Below are 20,624 nucleotides of genomic sequence, written 5' to 3'. Positions count from 1 at the left end.
GCTACGGATTTTTTCTCAGCATCGATGCATATTTATTACTAGTTCCTTTACATTATGGCCTAATGCTTCTGCCGTTGCTGTCAGAATATGTATTCTCGTTGTATCAGTGGACTTGTATCGATCAAGAGTTTGGAGTTTTAAAATCAGTTTTTCCCCTTTTACATCTCTTGCAGGGTCCGGGCGCACACAGGCACATATTTATATTTTATCTTACTTACTCAACTGGGTTTTCCTCTTCATTTCTTGAAATGCTTACCTCCGTGTATTTTGGTGTAAAATTCATACAAATCATTTTCAGGAGTGCATTTTTCTTTTGCGTTCCTCTTTCTAATGAAGTTGCGCATATCCCTCTTGTTCTTTTCGAGCCAAACTCATGTCTTTACATTTAGTTGTGTAAGAGTTATTACCTGTGAAAAAGAGAAATATTTTCACAGGTAATAATTCTTAAACGACTAAGGCTATCTTTAAAGTAGTGCCAGATTTGTGTTTCTGGTGAAACGCCACCTCAAAAAGATATGTCACATGACCCTCTTCCTATTTGAAAATTTTGACCTGAATCCAAGATGGCGGACTTCAAGATGGTCGCTCTGACAATACTATACAACATTAGATGTGTTTCTTCCTCTAGTTCCATCATCCAGGGTATTTTTTTGCGTTCCCTTAAGCCGTTTCTAAATTACAAGATTTTATTCCAGATTTTTCCCATATATTATGTACTGTAATCGGATTCAAAATTTTAGGTCGCTTGGGGCACCATTTAATATTATTCAATGAAGTTAATTTTTCTCCTTCCTTAATTTAGTCCCACATGGAACCATTTTAGGGGGTGGGTCCAAAGAAATTAGGAAATCAAAAATTAAGGACCACCCTAATATATATACTAGGATAGTATTACTAATGTGTTATTTCGATTTAGAATGTGCTTTTTTATTTTAAAAAAATCATATCTGCAGTCAACTTCTTGTGATTTCGCCAGAAAAACGCAAAAAGTCTCACTGATCAAATTTAACCTGGGAAGATGAGATTTTTCCAGCGTGTCCCTTTTGAGATATTTCAGGTTGAACATAGCCAATGTAAAATAAATAAATAAAATAAATAAATAAAAATAAAATAAAATAAACGAATAAATAAAATGAAGAATCAAAACAAAGAATGAGACTAAGGATAATTTTTCTTTTCAATAGTATACCACAAAACCTAGGTCTAGGGGAAAGGTTACACATGAGCTACTTTTTGATCTTTAAAATTTCTCAACTCAAAATTTATAATTTGCATTTTTCAAACTAACTTTCAAAAAAAAAAAAAATGTTTTTTGTTTTGTTTTCAGTTATTTGTAGTGTAATAGGCTTAAGTGTAAACTTTATTTCATTTTTTTAAATCAAGATCTTCAAACCTAACGGAGCTCCAGTATTTACTACAAACTCTTGTAAAGTGCAAAATTGGCTAATGCGTCTACACAAAATGGCCATTTAAAAGAAATTAAACAATGAATGAATGTTTTCTATTCTCTAAATGTAGCACAACTTTGTGTACAAAACCTAAAAGATAATAAATTTTGCAGCAACCTTTTAATCTGAAACTGAATTCAAATCGACTGGCCCTATACTATTATTAAAATACGAGTGTAGTCCGAAAAGTACCGGACCTAACAAAGAAAGAAAAAAAAAGGGGGAGAAGCTATCTTGATTTCTTAATAGTCTCCTTTTACATCGATACATTTTCCGAGCGATGTTCAATGGCTTTGACACCCTGTTTATAGTGTGAACTGTCGAACTCCTCAAAACAGCCATTAACCGCACACTCCACCTCTTCACTGTTGGACTTACCATCGATCCTCTTTTTTAAGTTAGGAAAAAGAAAATAATCCGAGAGGGCTAAATCTGGCGAACAAGGTACGTAAGGGAGCAATTCAAATTTAACTCATTGATTTTAGACATCGCAATATGGATGTGTGAACTGGTGTATTGTGTTTATGAAACGACACTTTCACCAAATGCGGCTGGTCTTTATTTCATCACTCAAACGCTGCAATAAGTTTACATAATACTCGCCAAATGATTGTTTTCTCTTTTTCAAGATGATGAAAATTATCCTATGTGCATCCCAAAAAGCTGACGTCATAACCCTGCCAGCATATAGAACTTTCAGTCTTCTTTGGAGCCGATTCTCCACTTTCAGTCCACTGTTTCGATGACTTTCTTCATCTCAGGTGTGAAGTGATGGACCTATATTTCATCCGTAGTTATGAATCTACACCAAAACTCAGCTTTTGCTCTGAAACCGCTAAAACTCGACTGAAACATTCTCATGACGCTGTTTTTGTTCTATTATGAGAAAATGTGGCAGCCATCTCGCGCACAGTTCTCTCATGTCCGAATTTTGTCAATATGCGATGTGCAGCACCTTTTGAAATGCCTACCATGTCTGCTAGCTCGCGCACTTTCAATCTACGGTCATTCAGTACCATTTTGTGGATTTTCTTCATATTTGACATGGCCATCTCATTTGGTTAACCACTGCGCTCTTAGTTTTTGCAGCTCGTACAACTTCATTTGCATTCAGCTACCCAATATCTTACTGTACAAAGGAGTGGATTCCCCCGGAGTAAAGTCTAGCTTGGCTTTAACATTAGTTGGACTGAGACCTTTTAAATGAAAGTATTGTATCACATGACGATGACCAATTTTTTCCATGTTGACGAATTCACTGAGAGCGTTCACTATCCGCCAAATACAACAGAACTTAGCGTTTTCAAACTTAAGCTTTATAAGGTTGGTACTTTCGACCATAGTTATGTTTTTCAAACAACTCCATGTATACGTCAGGTCGGGTACTTCTGGGACTACCCTCGTATGTACTATTTTACCTGGAAACATCCTTATACTCGCATAGTGAACAACCTTGGGATGAAAACGACACGCAAGCACGGAAATGTCACAAAACGCGTACCAAAAAACATTTCTCATTTCCTCTTATGTACAGGGTATGGCATGAGAACCGACTGATTTCGTCGGGAAAGTTTCTATAATAGTGTTGGAAACGTTTAAAGGGTGCTATTTGATTCACGAGACCACGCATGCCATCTGCAGAGTTAGATCGCTGGACTGGAGCTCAGCGCGCTGTACCTATGAAAGCATTTTTTTTTTTTTTTTTTTTTTTTTATATATACAGAAATGGCGACTACTGCAGATGCAAGATGAAAACATCGTAGTTATTTCAATCTCGGTATCCATGATCCCGTTCTGAGCACGCAATCAGAGTACGGGTGAAGAATTGCGAGGCAATGGGAAATGCACTGAAGCAAAAACATAAGCGTACCGTCGGAGCATTCCAGAAAGAATATATAGGTGCAAAACGTCAACACTAAGTCCAAAACGTCCTGAGAGACTAATTTCTTCAGCAATGGGGAATTCCAGTCGTGAGGTGCGCGTAACTTACAAGATACAGATTGTACAGTAATTTCATTCACCTGATGTAAGGAGAGAATATATCTGTCTGATATAATTCGAGACAATGAAGCTTTTTTACGTTCACTGTGGACGAGTGACAAGACCCACTTTCGTCTTACTGGTTATCTACATAATCAAAACTGTCGTTACTAGTCCAAGAATAATCTCCGTGAACTACAACACCCGTTACGTAGCCAGACAATGTGTACGATGATCTCAATGGAGAATAATTGGCCTAGTTTTTGAGGATTAGTGTGGACGAGCAATCAGTCACATCTCAACGACATGTCGATATCATACACATATTCCTTGCACACTTTCCTTCAAATGAGCCATTTTAGTTTCAGTAAGAATGTGCTATACCTCACTATGCAAGAATTTCAGTGGAAGCCATGCACCAACTTTTCGAAAAATTATTTCCAAAAATTGTGGCATTTCATGTCCTCACCAGATTTGTAAATTTGTGATTACTTCCTGTGAGGTATCTTAACCGTACGATGTATGCAAAGCGTCCATTGTGAAGCTATAATATACGTATCGAAATAAGAAATGCTCCTATATAGATGATCGAATGTGCCATGATTTCAGTCAGATTGAGTGTGTCAACGTCGTAAATGGTGGTCATTGCATTTGTGTGTGTCAGTCAGATTGAGTGTGTCAACGTCATTTTCACAACACGAATGTACTTGTGCAATTTCATAAATGGCAACGTCTAAGGGTGTAGTGGATGTGATTATAATCTTTTTATAACGAAACGTGATATTAGTTTCTTTGATTCAAAAAAGTCAGCTTTTGTGCTATACCAAGTACACGTTAAAACTAAATCTATAATCTGTCATTGAAGTTCTATGTTACACAAAAAATGCATTTCCGAATAACTTTACTATTTCCCGTATAACAATATGGATTATGGAATTTAAAATTACGAAACAAGTAATCATCCAGAAACAGTACTGATCTACTCTTACTTTGCAATCGGGAGGTTCGGAATACGAATGGTCAGCCATAGTAAAAAAATTTTCTTCATGCTCTTGCCTCAATATACCGCACCTCAAATACTAATATAGTAATTTTAAATAGAGACCTTGGCCAACTTCACTGAGAATGTTTCACAGCCGTATCTGGAATTATATTAATTAAAAAATACAAATTCTGAAAATGCATTTCATATTGTATTGCGATCATGTACGTACAAAACTAGGATTAATTCCACCGTAGACAATTCTTGGTCTCTCAACAACAGTTTTATTTTTGTCCAGGCGCACGAGAAATCCAGCATTTACGTAAGCATGAGCATTTTGATACCTTGGCATTATCTGGAATATTAAGAGAGAGAAATTATTAAAAAGTAAGATAATACAGATACACACATTTAGGAAACAATTCACATTCAAAACTCCACGATATGAGGAACAAGTTCAATAAGGATGTCAACGATAAGAAATTTCAACCCTATCAATCATACTGTTATGCAATATAATAAAATTATAAGACTAAGAAAATAACTACGAACATTAGCTTCACAGCAATAAATACTACTTTCCGACTACCAAAACTTATGAACTAAACCAAGCACTGGAGTTCAAAATTTCGGTATATCAAGCCACGGGAAAATAATGTTTACAATTTAAGAACAAAACTAGTCCATATTGCAGGGTGACAATGAACTGTATGAAATAAAACAGTCAATTTCTGAATGGTTCACGTGATGACGTCCAAACTGCGTGGCTGAGCACAAGACATGATGAGAATTCGTATGCACATGCGCACGGAATGTGTTGATGGCCACTTGCAAGTGAAAAATGTCACGGTACAGCGTGCAGGAGCGTATAGCACTTGTGAAGGCCTATTACACGAGCAATAACAGTCAGATTGCGGCGCAAAGGAAGTTTGAGACCAAGTACAAGTTAAAGACAACCGATCCAAGTGTGCTATCAAGAATTTGATTCGCAAGTTTGAGAGAACAGGTAGTGTTTGTGATGACAGTGTTGGCATTGGCAATGTCGGTCGACAAACAAGTGTGAAAAAAACGCCTGAAAACATCGCTAAGACACACTGTGTTTCAAACCAGCCCATGGACATCGATCAGATGAGCTGCACAATAGGTGGGAATCAACTGGGGAGACCCTGCGACAAATTGTTGAAGGCCTGCATCTCTTCCCATACAACATTCAACCCCATCAGCCATTAAGCCCCGTGGCCATGGAACAGCGGTGATTTTTCGGCAAGACTATTGTCCAGAGAATTGACGACCAGGAATTTGATGTGAATATAATTTGTTTTAGCGAAGAAGTCCACTTTCATTTCGATGGGTTCGTCAATAAGCAAAATTGGCGCATTTGGGGACCTGAGAATCCGCATTTCGCAATGGATAAGTATCTTCATCCTGAACGGTTGACTGTGTGATGTGCAATGTCCATCCATGGAATAATCTGTGCGATATTCCTTGATTGCACGGTAACTACTGCACGATACGTAGTTTTCAAAAATGATTTCATACCTATTATCGAAAATGACCCTGATTTCGACAAGATGTGGTTCATGCAAGACTGAGCTCGACCCCATCGAACCATGAGTGTTTGATGTCCTGGAGACGTGTTTTGCGGACCGCATTCTGGCTCTAGGATACCCAGAGGCCACTGGAAAGGGAACTCTCTTGGCCGCCATATTCTCCGGATCTGAACCCATGTGATTCATTTTTGTGGGGCTATGCTAAAGATAAGGTGTACAGCAATAATCCCAAAACCATTGCCGAGCTGAAAACTGCCATCCAAGAGGTCATCGACAGCATCCATGTTCTGACACTTCAGCAGGTCTTGCAGAATTTTGCTGTTAGTCTGCGCCACATCATCGCCAGATATGGCAGACATATCGAACACGTCATAACCTAAATCCGAATGTCTGTAGTGCCGTTTACATGTGCAATACAGTTTGTGTACTACGTAGTTTGTCACTAATTTCCGTTTTACTTCATATAGTTCATTGTCATCCTGTAAGAATACAGTACAATAGATTCTGAAATTAACTAAATTTAACACTCAAAACCAAATTTTTTTTATCGTCTTAGTTTCAGGGGAATTATTTTTGAAGGATATTGTCACCCCAGCTCAACGGAAGAAATATTATATAGTATGGATTTGAAATCAGTAATACACGGAACTTCAATGTTAATAATTACTAAGTACCATTATAGCTTCTTTACCTCTGAATTGTCCCAACCTAGAATAAAGGGTGCAAACACTAATTTAAATCTTTCTTGAATCTATTATTTTCTTAATAGAGTTTAAAAATAAGGTTTAAAGTTGTGCTAAGTTTCTAACAAAATGCAAACTGTTTCCGCAGAGTTCTAAATGTGTGTGCTCGTGTTTTAGCGCACGAACTTGGAATTTCTTGAAAAATTAGATAGGGAACAACTTCTCTACATAAAATTCTGAGTTAGAATATATATATATATATATATATATATATATATATATATATATATATATATATATATATATATATATATATATATATATATATATATATATATATATATATATATATATATATAAAATCACTAATTGAACTTCTCACTAATTGAGTTCAATTAGTGATTTTAGAGAATGTTTTATCACAGATGAACAGAGGTGGTCCTGCTTTACCTACACACTTGCCAATTCCTTTCTCTGGAAAAAATGGCCGTAGATAAGTCATTTCCCTGTTAGTATAACAACTGTAAATCAACTTCTTGTATAATTATCCATGCATTTACCACTCTTGGTGGAGAATACTGTAGGAGGATGGGAGGAGGTATGTCATTTATAGATTTCTGTTATTGTATATGTCAGTATGTCAGTAGCCACATATGCTTTAAACATAAGGCATGAAATATACTTTAAACAAATTTGAGGTCGACAGAATTTTCTATCTCGGTACAATTGTTTTGATACGTCGGTCTCAGAAATTTACAAGAGGAAAACAAATTAACTGATTTCTTGGAAGTTCAGGGTTATCATAATCAATTTCTTACTTAAAATATATGACAACAAAAATCGGACATTGACGTCATTACTGAATGAAAACAAAGGAATAATGAAAAGCGCAGTTATGCGGAGAGTGATAGCACAGAATGAACATAAACTCAACTTGCCAGCACGCGAGCGCATATATTGTTTTATAGAAACTAAGGGTCTTTTGAATAGAGATTGATACGAGTCTCAAAGGGGTTGACATCCAAGATTCGGAGTTGCTTGCCTCAGTTAAGATCGCGGAATTGATGAGAGAACAAGTTTTTGATAAAACGTGATAATACATATAATGAGTGCAAACTAAGATTGTCTTTTCGAGAAACGCGTTATGAAAGTAGCTCAAAATGGGGAATCGCGACTAACACCAGTAAATAAAAAAATATATATATATATATATATATATATATATATATATATATATATATATATATATATATATATATATAAACTTAAGGGAGAAGAATTTAAACTACTCCAGCTGATAGATCAAAAAAATACCATGGTTGTTCCATTGCTTAAACGCATAGGGAAGGTGGATTTCTAATCTTTTCCATTTCTCATGGTTTACCTGTAAAAGAAAATTAACACGATAAGCTCCCTCCTCAAACTTCTGAAACTCCTCACTACTGAATATAATTTTTAAAATTTTCTTTTGATGTGGTTTTACACTATGCGGTTGTGCCTTCTAAATTAACAAACGATAATTATGATACGAATCGAAATAGACCGGAATTGGTTTGTGAATTTCTTAAATATTTACTGCCGGCTTATGGACCGTTCCACTTGATTTAATTTCATTATCACATTTTGTCAATTTTCAATTCAGTTGTTCAAAAGACAGACTACTGTTTTGTTATAGTATATTATACTGGCTGTCTCAGTTGCTAACGAATCGATCGTTCCACTTCTTTAATGATTCTGACTGTAATGAAAATATTGCAACGAACTTTGACGCGAGCTTACCTCATTTTTGTAACAAATCATATGCTGGAAGTGGACAATTTTCTTCCAACCAATACTGAACCCGACGCATCACACGAAAGTTCCTACTGGTACATTCCGTGTCGCTTGCTAAATTGCTTCGTTGATGATTGCTTTCAGGCAGTTTATCGTTCGTGGTTTCTCTATGTAAATCCTCTTTCAGATATTTCCATAAAAAGTAACCGGGCAAAGACAGACCTAACGAGCGCGGTGGCCAGTTTATTTCTTTATTATATAATGGTATGGACATTGAAAGAAGAATTAAATTCGATCGTGCTGAAATGTCGCTTCATTCTACTGGAAATATAATGTGGGTTTGTTGCTATCCAATCCAATTGATTTACAAAAATGAAGATTTTTATGTATGCAATATTAAGATTGTCATATCATTAAAATGATTTAACAAATTGGGCTGTTGGGATATTCATCACCAAACACCAATCTTCTGGAAAGTTGTGGATTTATATGTATGTGGCGTTGGGATTTTCACTTGCTCAAACAGAACAAACTTCGAGGATTAACATAGCCTGACATGTAAAAATTAAGCATCAACATACAACCAGTCCGAAATGACCAAATTTTTCTGAAGGAGTGTCTGAAAAAGTAGTCGACAGTAACTTTTTTAAAGAGCATTTTAATAATATTCGTGGATCACAGAAATACAATAGGTATTAAACTTTGTATTTTTCTTCACAGCACTAAGTGCTTTTGCATATGCCGATTCTTGTGAAAGTCTGTGCATGATACTTTCAAACTCTCTTTCATGCTTGTCCAACGAAGTCCCTTTGTTTCCAACTTATTCAACAAGGCTCTAATGTTGGACTTACCCGGCAGATGTCAGTCTCCAAATTCTCCAGAAATTTTTAACAAGTACAAACGAACGTTCGCTAATTCAGTGTATACTGTTCAGACATTGTGTGTCCACGCTTATGTATAGTAACAACTTATATATACTCATAACTTAGTAACAATAACTGCATTGTTTAAACATCCTCAGCCAAAAGATCGAAACAAAATGAGAAGAGCAGAAGACAGTGAGGGAGGAGACATGGAAAACTACTACATGTCGCAACAACTAGACATTTTACACTTTTCGCATCTCACATAACGAATTTACTCCTGCTCAAATTTTGAGCTTCCTCGTGTTTATTTGGTTAGCATACGAATCTTCGGCGGCGCGGAGGAACCGGGTTAGCTTCTTGGTAAGAACTCACGTGGTTCGAATTCCATGTTAAAATTTATGTCCATGTCTGATAGGTTCGGTGCTGAACAGGACAAACTCCAAATCAACCAATATATATATATATATATATATATATATATATATATATATATATATATATTCCAATTTTGTTGCAGTATATTCATTGGTGTTAAAACTTAACATGAAGTCGGTAGTGTGTGAAATACCTGTAGGTTATACGTTAGGTTTTGATGATTTATGGAGCAATGCCTTTGGTAATTTAACGATGCGTTTATTATAGTTCCATCCTTAACAATGCCACATTATGTGAAGTTATAAGAACAAGAAGCATTTAGTCACTTGTTTCCTCCATTTTCATCTTAAGTTCAATGTTGGCAATTAGATATTGGTAGTTATCAAAATAACGAAAATATATGAAAATGCAGCATTCCTCATTAATACAGAGTGGGAGAACTATTAGTCTGCAGAATAGATCTGATTCTTCGTCTAATGGAGCTATATAAGCCATGTATATGTCATATTTCTAAGTTTATTTCGATTTTTCAAGCATTTTTTCAGGTATAACAGTGTATGCTTTTATTACTCAGAAATTAACAGTAAATGTGTCCATGAAATATGATGCTTCGGACAGATTTATTAGCAAGTTTGCTTGACGTTCCTTTTCAGCACCGAGACACAGATGGGGCTTACTGTTCAAAGTGCGATCCAAATTACTATTCAGGTTTATCCCAAATTATACTACCGGGAATTAAACCCGGAGTCATGTATACAGAAAGCACGTCCATTAGCCACTCGATCATGAAGGGGCACAGGATGTAAGTTATTTCTATATATGCATATGAAAATTACAAGCATTGACAAAATAGGAAGAAAATTGATGGAAGGTGATATGTGCTTTTAGTTTCTTTCAAAGTGGATATATAGGTAAGTTATGTTTTTGAAAACTATTGTGTATTATCTATCAGGTTTTCTAGCGTTACACTACTGCTTTCAAAGTCATTCCCAATTTACACCACTGCTAAAATTTCTAGCACTACAGAAAATTATCGCAGCAACCCGGCAATATAGATGCAACTTAAGGTTAGCCAAACAGATATTTCAAAAAGCAAAATACAGAAAAAGTGACACTTGAAAGTCAAATGCACAAACTATCAATTAAGAACTAAAGTGGATTAAAACGTACCTTGTATGATTTAAAACTATAACCTTCTGCTAGTGATGGAAACTGGATGCTATGAATAACTTTTCTGTTCATATCAAGGGTCAGAAATTTTTCCAAATTTACAGATGATTTTTTTATTTCAGCACCGCTCTTCTCAGCTGAAATATTTCAAATGAAATCTACATTACAATATATTGATTACCTAAGTAAACATACTACGTAACACGTTTCTTTATGCTATATCCTATTACGAATCTCATTGCTAGAAACGTAAAGACAATTATCTATTAACTACTGTAATGATATTGCGATTTAAAAAAAAAAATTCTTTTATACCACAAAAATTACATTTTCCCATATTTATGAAGTAGTACATATTCTACGTGCACGTTGACTAAAAAGCGCTAAAACCTTTCAACATCTGTGACCAGCCACACTGCGCACTCTTTACTGAACGATCCGTGAAGAGTGGATCAACTCAACGCTAATATTTCTAGCTTTTTCGACTAGTGCCGAAGCTCATGATCAAATATTCAGTCCTCCCATCGAAAATCTAAACCAGAGCTGGGAGAACTAATCCCTCACGGTACGTGATTATGTATAGTACGTAACTTTTAACATGAACAATTAAAAACTATAGCTGAGGGGTGGGGGGGGGAATCCAGTTATAATTATTCTGACCTAAAGAATCTAACCGTCTAACTAGAAGCTGGATGATGGTGAACTGCATCTTTATAACCTTTCTAACGTAAGTATATGAAATTTGTATATAGTTCCTATCCAACAATATGAAACAAAGCAGAATCTTGGAGGAATCTGACCTACAATTTCTTTTCAATATCTTATCAAACCATATTTCATTAGCTTATCCCAGTCATTTCCAATTCACCGAGTGCGACATAAAAGCAGGCTTTCACGATTAGAGCCAGAAAAAAGAATGGGTTGCAAGAGAATAAAAAAAAAAAAAAAAAACGAGGTATTTGGAATGGATAAAAATGTTGATAGTGTTCTATTAGACATGCATCCAATCCACGAGTAATGTATTTATCTGCTATCGCCTACACCTTATTTTCTTGCCACCACAGTCTTCTATCAACATTGAGTTTACTATCATGTTCTGTGACTGGTTTACTGAGGATCCGAGCAACAAATTGTGACGTCATAGAGCACACAATTCGAAATGACTGGCCCATTATTATAAACCCTGTGGTGAAAGTAGTTTTGGGTTCATATATTATGACAATGAATACTGAGTGTCTATAAATGCCTGAAGTTGTGACGGGACTTTTCTAAATGACATTTAATCTATTTCTTTGGCGGTGGATTGGGAGAAGAGTCCTGTGGAATGGCCATCTGATCTGGCAACTCTATAGCTTCGCCAAATGGGAATTGCAAAATCAGAAGTGTATTGAATGAAAACTGGGATTATTTCATCTGTGGGAGAGTATGAGAGTGTATTGGTTGCTCTAGATTTGTATGTTAAAAATCCAAAACATGGAATATTTGAGAAATTTTATTGAAAATAATGATTGACATGTGATCCAAGTTTTGCATTGCGTTAATGTGTTGCTGACCAGGTCTCCCATTGATTCCAGACTTCATAGTCACATTTTTATTAGTGTATATTCTATTTCTTCAATCATTTTAAATATGCAAAAATATTGCAAATGGAGCACCAAGAGGCTCTTAAATGATCTTAAAGTAATCACAGCAATGAAAATCAGCAAAGATTCACGTAAGAAATAAGTTTAGATCAGAAATTGAACGAGTTTTCACATTAAAAGCGAGTATGTTATTTGCGCTAGCTCTGATAGATTCTACTTCCATAAATGGATAGCAAATTTGTTTACGATGTTGCAGTTTCTAGCCTGAAATGACAAAGCTGATATTTAGATTAAATTTTCACGCAGTTTCTAGTAAAATGTAGCAGCCAGGCATCCATACCGCTTTTCCTTATTATCCATGCAATTCCTACTGCTCTAGTGACTAGCGTGAGTTTTTGGTGCACGGAGTCCTAGGTTCAATTCCTATGGGAGGCGAAATCGAATCCAGGATCTTGTGCACCAAACGCCACTAGACCTGCAAGGTTGGCTCAATCAACCTTATCCATAATTTTAGCATATATTAAGAATATGAAGAACCTGAAAGTTGAACAAATCAAAACATTGCACGGAAAAAAAAAAAATGTTATTACTCACCAATAACCAAAGCAGCGCCAACAGTTTCCAATATCAGGAAAATATCTGACGGAAATTCTTTGTGTTCATGTTTAATCATTAGGTTTCCAGCTAAGGTACCAGTCTGAAAATAATAATAACGAAATATAAAATCTTGCTGTTCTATCTACAGACATGTCACAATACCGAAGAATATAGCAAATAAGTTGTAAGGAATTCCTTAAAAGAACAAGAAAAAAAAATGTTCATTGGTATGGATCAATGCCGTTCCATGCCATTCTCAGTTTTCGTGCGTAGTAGTTCATATACATTCAAATAACTTCTACTGATATATCAGTATAAAAATCTGAAACTTCTAAATTTTGGTGTTTTCTTCACCAGTTATTACGCAAGTGAGTAACTGGGCAATGCACATTCAAAATAGTTCAGTATTATACTATGATCATATGGCGGATTTGAAATGAATACAAACAAAGTTATAAGGGATTGGAAATTTCACTTAAAAAGCACTTCTCAGAAAACGGCTTATATAAATACCTCGGAAAACGGCAATTTGATATCAAACAGTTCTGAAAATATAGTAAAAACTGTTGAAGTTTGCAACAGTTCTTAAAATTATGCAATTACACTTACCTAAAAGTATTGTTGTAATGATATAGAAGCAAAGTAAATCAAAAACAGTTTTAAAAAGTTCCCACAAATATGCTGTTTTAAACAATATATCATATTTCACACGGAATGTAAGAGTACGAGAAAATGACACGGGGAACGTGCATATTGTTGTGTGAGGGGACCTAGAACACTTCGAATCCATTTCCCGAAGTTTTAACAGTTGATTTTGTATAAGTAAACAAATTTTCAGTTCTTTGAATCTTGGTACAATATACAGCTAACTATAATTCTATAATTTATCTTACTCTTACGAAAGGATGTGAACAATTCAACTCAAATTATCGCATTTGAGCTGAATATAAAGTGAACACTATGCTAAAGTAAGTTCATCAACAATATCACAACACTGAGAAACCGGGTAGGAGAGTTCAATTTGTTTTTCTTTCCCCACAGAAATTCCTATTTCAAATTCTTGTGGACAGCTCTGAATGTCTGAAAGATTGTTTTAGGTTTAACGTCCCACGATTATGCCTGAGCGGCTAAGGGAGACTTGGACCTACTGATTATAGTGAAATCCGAATCACTTCTTTCGTTCAACGGTATCCCTACCACAAATCGAAGCCACGACCACGCTGAATGCCTGATAATATTGAAATAGTTATTTGATACTACGACACCAAAAACAAACAGAGCTCGCTTGAGTTTGGTACTTCTAATACACAAGTCAGTCAGGCACTTGAAAATTTAGAATGAAATACACTGAAGAATGTTTGAGATCAGAAAGGAAACTTACTATTCATGAGCTGAATCGTTAGCAAAGCTCTCCATGATCCGCCCAGTCATCTTGTCACAACATTACTCCTGAATGACTGGACCAGACAAATTTTGTGCACTTCAAGTACAGTATAAGATATTACGAACTGTTGAGTGAAGCATTTAAAATGACCACTAATTGTAGACTTCTAAATTAACAGAAGTTGTAATTTTGTACCAGGCAAATATCGAGAGGAGGAAATAGTTTTGACATACTTGACAATATTACCTGATCAGTAGTGTTGCTAACCGAATAGTTATACTTTTTCAATTGGTACCACCTCAGGTTATTTTAAATATACATGCATCGCGCGATTTCTTGAAACTTAAGTGAAGGTCTTACTTCCTTTTTTTTTTTTTTTTCAGACGGGCAGGCTAAATTGTCTCCTACTCTCCCTCATAACAGGAGGGTTTCCAACTTTTACATGTATTTTAGAATAAAGAACAAACTACAAAGAATTTATACTTTTTAACTATATAAGTTTTTATGACGTGTTTTCAGGGGCAATCTCAGTTTTTTTTTTTAAGTATCATTCTGCATTACAGTTCAGGGCTTTTGGAGTACTGGCTGGACATTTACTGTTTTCCGTATCTAACACACGTTCATTTATAAAGCAAAATTGACACGAAATATAAGTTTATTTACATACGTTATCTAACTTCTATGGTTATTGAAAAGATTTAAAACAAGAACATTCTACTTCCCACAAATATCTATTGATAAACAAAATACTTCCTTCAGCAGTGGAATTGTAAATTAAAGTACGAATTTCTGCTGAAATATGATATCCTAAATTCTAGATATGCTACAATGTAAAATATCCACAAATATAAACTTAAGAAATAAGTCTGGTGTGGCTTCATAAAGCAGACCCTTTTTTCCGAACTTTTCCTAGAAGTCATAGCACTAATAAAAACCACCACTTCCTCTCAAACTAACGCAATTGATTTTAAAATGAAGGGAAGGTGGCAATATTGTTTAGCGTCAGTTAAAACTTTCCCATCCCCTCTTGTCAACGAACTTTTGAATTCTCCATGTCTGTCTGTCCGTCTGTTATTTGCGATTTTTTTTCAGTTGTGAACCCTGCATTCGATAGAGCATCAGAAACAATCAGAGAAAATGATTAAATTTTTCGCGTCACTCTTACAGTTCCCGACATATTGGCCAAAAATGGCCGATTTGCAGAGATTTAAGGAGCCATAGCTCGGGAACCGTAAGTCACAGAGAGATCATATTGGTATTGGTCAATATCTAAAAGGATGGTAAATATTTTGGTACCAAAGAGTAGCCGGTGGCCACTGTCCAACTGGCCACTGGTTTGGCCAATGGCCAGTTGCCACCAATTAATATCGATACCAAAATATTTACCATGGTCTTAGGTACTTATTACACCAAATGTCACCTTCCTATGACTTACCGTTCCCGTGATATTGACCAAAAATGGCCAAATTCTAGATATTTAACGAGCCATAGCTCGGGAACCGTAAGTTGTAGAGACGACATATTGGTGTTGATCAATACCTAAGAGGATGGTGAACATCTTGGTAGCAAATAGTAACCGGTATCACTGACTAACTGTTCCCCAGATATTGGCCAAAAAAGTTCGAATTTCTAAATATTTAAGGAGCCATATCTCGGAAACTAAGTCATAGAGATGTTCTTTTTCTCGCAAAATTTCTCAATATCAAGGTGCAGATAAGATTTACTTTTACCTCTAGGAACAATGACAGTTATCCTTCCCGCTCTATCTCTTCATTCTTTTTAAGTTCGTTCTGGCAATGCTCTTGGAGCATTCTCAACTGATCACATTTTTGGTTCAGTGAAAGAGTTCAATCTACTGTGCGACGTCTGTACATGTAAAACGAAAACTGACAATTCCGCATTACTCAATGTTGTCAACTAAGGATTCTACAGTATCTAAACACCAAAACAAAGGATTCTACAACAAAAATATACAATTAGGTTAAACCGGACGATGTACATTCAAAATAAATTAGTATAGGATGTTTTCACCGTAATATGATGCATTTCGAATAAATAGGAACAAAGTAACAAGGAACTGAACATTTGACTCTTATAAAGGCTTTTTTCGAAGAAAAAAAGTGCTTAGATGCGTACCATATCAAAAGAATTTTATGGTTTCCAATAGGTGAAATGGTCATGATGCAGTTTTGATCTCAAACTGTTCCGATGATATAATAAAGATTGGGAAAGTTTGCAACACTGTTTAAAATTATGCAACTGCAAAAACTCGTAATTATAATTACCAAACACCATCACTATAATGTTATACGTAGAAGTAACCATCATTTTAAACACTTTCCACAAATACGCCATTTTCAGCAGTTTTACAATACTTTAGCAATGTTTACCACATCTTCGGAGCGGTTTGAGGTATCATGTTACTGTAAATGGAATTATAATTGTTTAGTCTATTGGGAACCATATAATTACTTAGAAATAATACTTATCTGAAATCTTTTTCGATATAAAGCCTTTAAAGCCAAATTTTCAATTCCTTGTAACTTTGGCCTATTTATCCGAAATGCATCATATCATGCTCATAGTATCTGATACTAAGTTACTTTGGAGTTGTACGTCGCCCCGCTTACCTCAGTTATGCTATTACTGCTACAGACATTTGGGTATTTGTGATACTGTAGCAATCATTTGGTAACACTGAATAATAGATCTGGTATTGTAAGTGTTTCACACGTAAATTTAAAATATGTAACAACCTAAAATAATAGTACCATTTGAAAAAAAAATGTCAATGCTACTATACTGGTAGTACTGACGACAAACTATTCCTCCTCCTTTCGATATTTGTTTGGTACCGTACAAAATTCCAGCTTTTTTTTGCCAAATAGTTTAGTAGCCACTCCTTGCGACTTCTAAGAGGTTTACCATGTATGACTCCTTACATATCAGGAATATATATTTTCACTAATATTCATGATTCTAACATTAAGTCTCGATTCCTGGTGGGAGCTCATGTGGTTTGGATTCCATGTTAATAAGTAGGTCCACTCTCATATAGCCTCGCTCCTGAACGGGACGTTAAACTCAAAAACAAAACTCCAACGCTAAGCGGCAAACTTTCTTACAAATATATTATGAAAATACATATCCCATCATTTGTACAGGCATGAATACTAACAGGACGTGCCAACATGTGATTTAGTATTTAGTATGCTTTAATTACACTGTTAAGAATTTACAAATACGTCAAGCTGTAGTCTTTACATTGCTCACAAAACATTTGTTGTTATGCTTACTGTTATTTCTAGATATTAATAATAATAATAATAATAATAATAATAATAATAATAATAATAATAATGCTATTAATAATAATAATAATAATAATAATAATAATAATAATAATCTATTCGAGGAGATTTTCTACACTAAAAGTAGAGGGTGTGCCTTAGCGCGATCCAGAGCAACACACCATTCCGTGCTCCACAAGAAAGAAATTAGGAAAAAAAAAAAAAAGGTCGAATAGGAAACTACTATATAGAGTACTTAAAGCAGAGGTAGTACTATATGGCAGAGACAATCCCTAGTTGAAATTCTGCCCACGTAGTTAAACGAATTCCAATTATCATTTTCACTTTAAATATCTAGCTTCTACGTACATTTCTTACTGGAACGTTGGCGATTTTGTCAATATGATGAGCTAATTGCTTGGCGTATGAAAATCCATTTTTGTTTGCAGCTTTGTTGAAAATATCCATTGCTTCTGTTAAGCTAATGTTGGCACCCAAAGTTAAGTTTCCTTCTGTGCTATGAGTCTTGAGCTCTGCAACATTATTTACATCAATATTCAATTTTGCCTTCTTAGTAATTCTGTATACTCCTGAAATGAAACAGCACAAGCATAGTAATTATAATAAAGCAGTACTTATTAGGCGATTTAACATAGCCGTCAATTCAATGTTGATGTCTTATTGAATGATCTCTTCTCTCTCATATTATATATATATATATATATATATATATATATATATATATATATATATATATATATATAAATTTTTACAGATATCATCATAGTGGCAGGTCATCTTGTTAAACAAAAAAATAATGAAACTCCACAGGATATTGGAGAACATGATTTCAAGTTAGTGATTTTGATCATACCATCTTTAGTGATACCAACTGGAGCTTTAAAATTAACTCATTTCAATGCTTAATCATCCGTGGATAATGACTACACTAAAGCAATTTAGAAGTTCCCTAGTTCTCTAGTTTCAGAATTTCATAGTTTAAGTGAAAACAATATTTAAATGTGCCAATGACTATGCACTTCATTATTACGTGTGAAATTATGCTCTTGTACAAAAAGACTACGAAAATAAGATACTTACCATGAGCTGTATTTCCAGCTACTAATCTATAGGTAACACTTTGCTCCTTACAAGTATCAAAAATTTCAAAAATGTCATTTAAAGATGTCACAGTAAACCATTCCGCTCCTTTTAATGGCACATGAACAGTACGAAGCTGGTGACATGAACCCTGACAAGGCTGGCCAGTCCTCGAACATATTTTGTTTATCTTGCAAAAATCCTATTTAAAAAAAAAAACTATGAAGTAACTAATTTTCGTTTCATAATTATTTTTCTTAAAAACTTAGAGGCAAATACAAAAGACAAATACTTAAATTTTCAGTAGTATAATCATGAAATTAACATGTGCAAAATTCAAATGTTTCATTCATCAATTATAACGTTATATTAAAGTATCCTAGTTTTCCAATAGTGAAAAAGTCTGAAAGCCACATATCATATGTTTGAGATTGTTAACTACTGTCACAACTGTCATCTTAATTTTCCATTACTGTTGTTGACTTAACCATGCCCCTTAAATAAATAAATAATACCAGATTTTTAAACTGGGTAGAATGTCGTCATGCATTGTATAGCTCACACTACTTTTACATCACATGTATTCATTCCGAAAATGTTTTTCTTGTAAGGATCTTATTTTCACACGCTAAAAATTAAAAATCAAAATAGTTACTAAAGAAATATGGACCACCACACTAAACTTTATCGCTCAAATTCCTTACATTAAATCACGTTGTGCTTTTTTATGAAACATTTATTAATGAAACATTTTCTTCTAAATACGAACAAAATAAGGTGTTTTTGAAAAACTTCGCCCAAAGAAAATTCTTCCAAAACTAAACTCTTGTTTTTTCCATAAATGCCTTATACCATATATTAGGGTCATTAACGGGATATACGTTCAAAAAATGATAAATCGCAAAAAACACCCTATAGTAAACTACCTTTGAGGATATTATAGATGTAATTTCTACTATGTTATAGAAAGAATGAAATATTTATGAAATAGGAACAAAATCTCTTAAGTAGTTTCGAGAAAATTGTCCGGAAAAACACCAAGAATAAACTACGACTCAGATGTTTTCACGAAAGTGAGTTATGCCATATTGTTAGTTTATTCCGGAAATACTTATTTATAAAATATAAACAAAATCGCGTAAGTGAGAAAATCGTCCGAAAAAAACTATCCCTTCTCGATTTTCCTCAGAGACCTGACTTCTATCACAGTATGAGGTTGTTACTGAAAAATTGATTTATGAAAGGAAGTCGATAGAGTAGTTTTCGAGAAAACAATTTTTGATTTTCATCCTTCAGTAAACTATCCTTATTTTTAAGAATTGGAAGAAAATTCGAAAAGCTCCCTTGGAAAATCACAAAAATGTTAAGATTTGATTGACATACGTTCAACGGTATGGACTCGAGGCGAGAGTACATCAGGACGAACAGACTGAGATGTCGAAAAATCACTTTTTCGGTATATATGGGCCATGAAACATGTAAATCCGTTGAAAACTCGAATTTGATTTCTGCGCGATCACTACTTTCTTCTGTCTTTTCGTCGCTCGAAAGTAAACATACAAAATTACAGTAAAATTAATGAGCTGAAGAAAATTATTGGGCACAAACTTATATGTGTGGGGTAAGGGGGTAATTTACGAAGTAGTTTTCTAATTTTATAGATAAAGGTAGCCACGGAAAACAGTCACTTGAAAGGTTATATCTGAGAATATTTAAGTATATAAAAATTTCACTTCAGAGACTCGCGACATCAAATTCCATCGACATTCTGGTGGATTTTAAATCGTGAAAGAGGCAAATTCAATTTGCCTCAAAGCATCGGGGTAAAAAACTGTTCTAGCA

At 34.7% G+C, this 20,624-nt stretch overlaps 1 protein-coding gene across 1 annotated transcript in view; it reads right to left on the bottom strand.

Moving 5' to 3' along the window:
- LOC145688275 (uncharacterized) overlaps positions 1-20,624 on the bottom strand; it is a gene marked incomplete in the record, with an annotated part of 75,972 nt that overhangs the window by 25,876 nt on the left and 29,472 nt on the right. Inside the window, 5 exon segments of the mRNA XM_081762272.1 lie at positions 4,643-4,765; positions 10,828-10,964; positions 13,005-13,107; positions 18,051-18,271; positions 18,783-18,984. Of these exon segments, the coding sequence (XP_081618398.1) occupies positions 4,643-4,765; positions 10,828-10,964; positions 13,005-13,107; positions 18,051-18,271; positions 18,783-18,984 (786 nt within the window).

The sequence above is a fragment of the Thermobia domestica genome, chromosome 6, assembly GCF_964235325.1.
Source record: "Thermobia domestica chromosome 6, izTheDome1.hap1.1, whole genome shotgun sequence".
NCBI classification, from domain to species: Eukaryota; Metazoa; Arthropoda; class Insecta; order Zygentoma; family Lepismatidae; genus Thermobia; species Thermobia domestica.
This window is presented reverse-complemented; position numbering and strand designations above follow the sequence as displayed.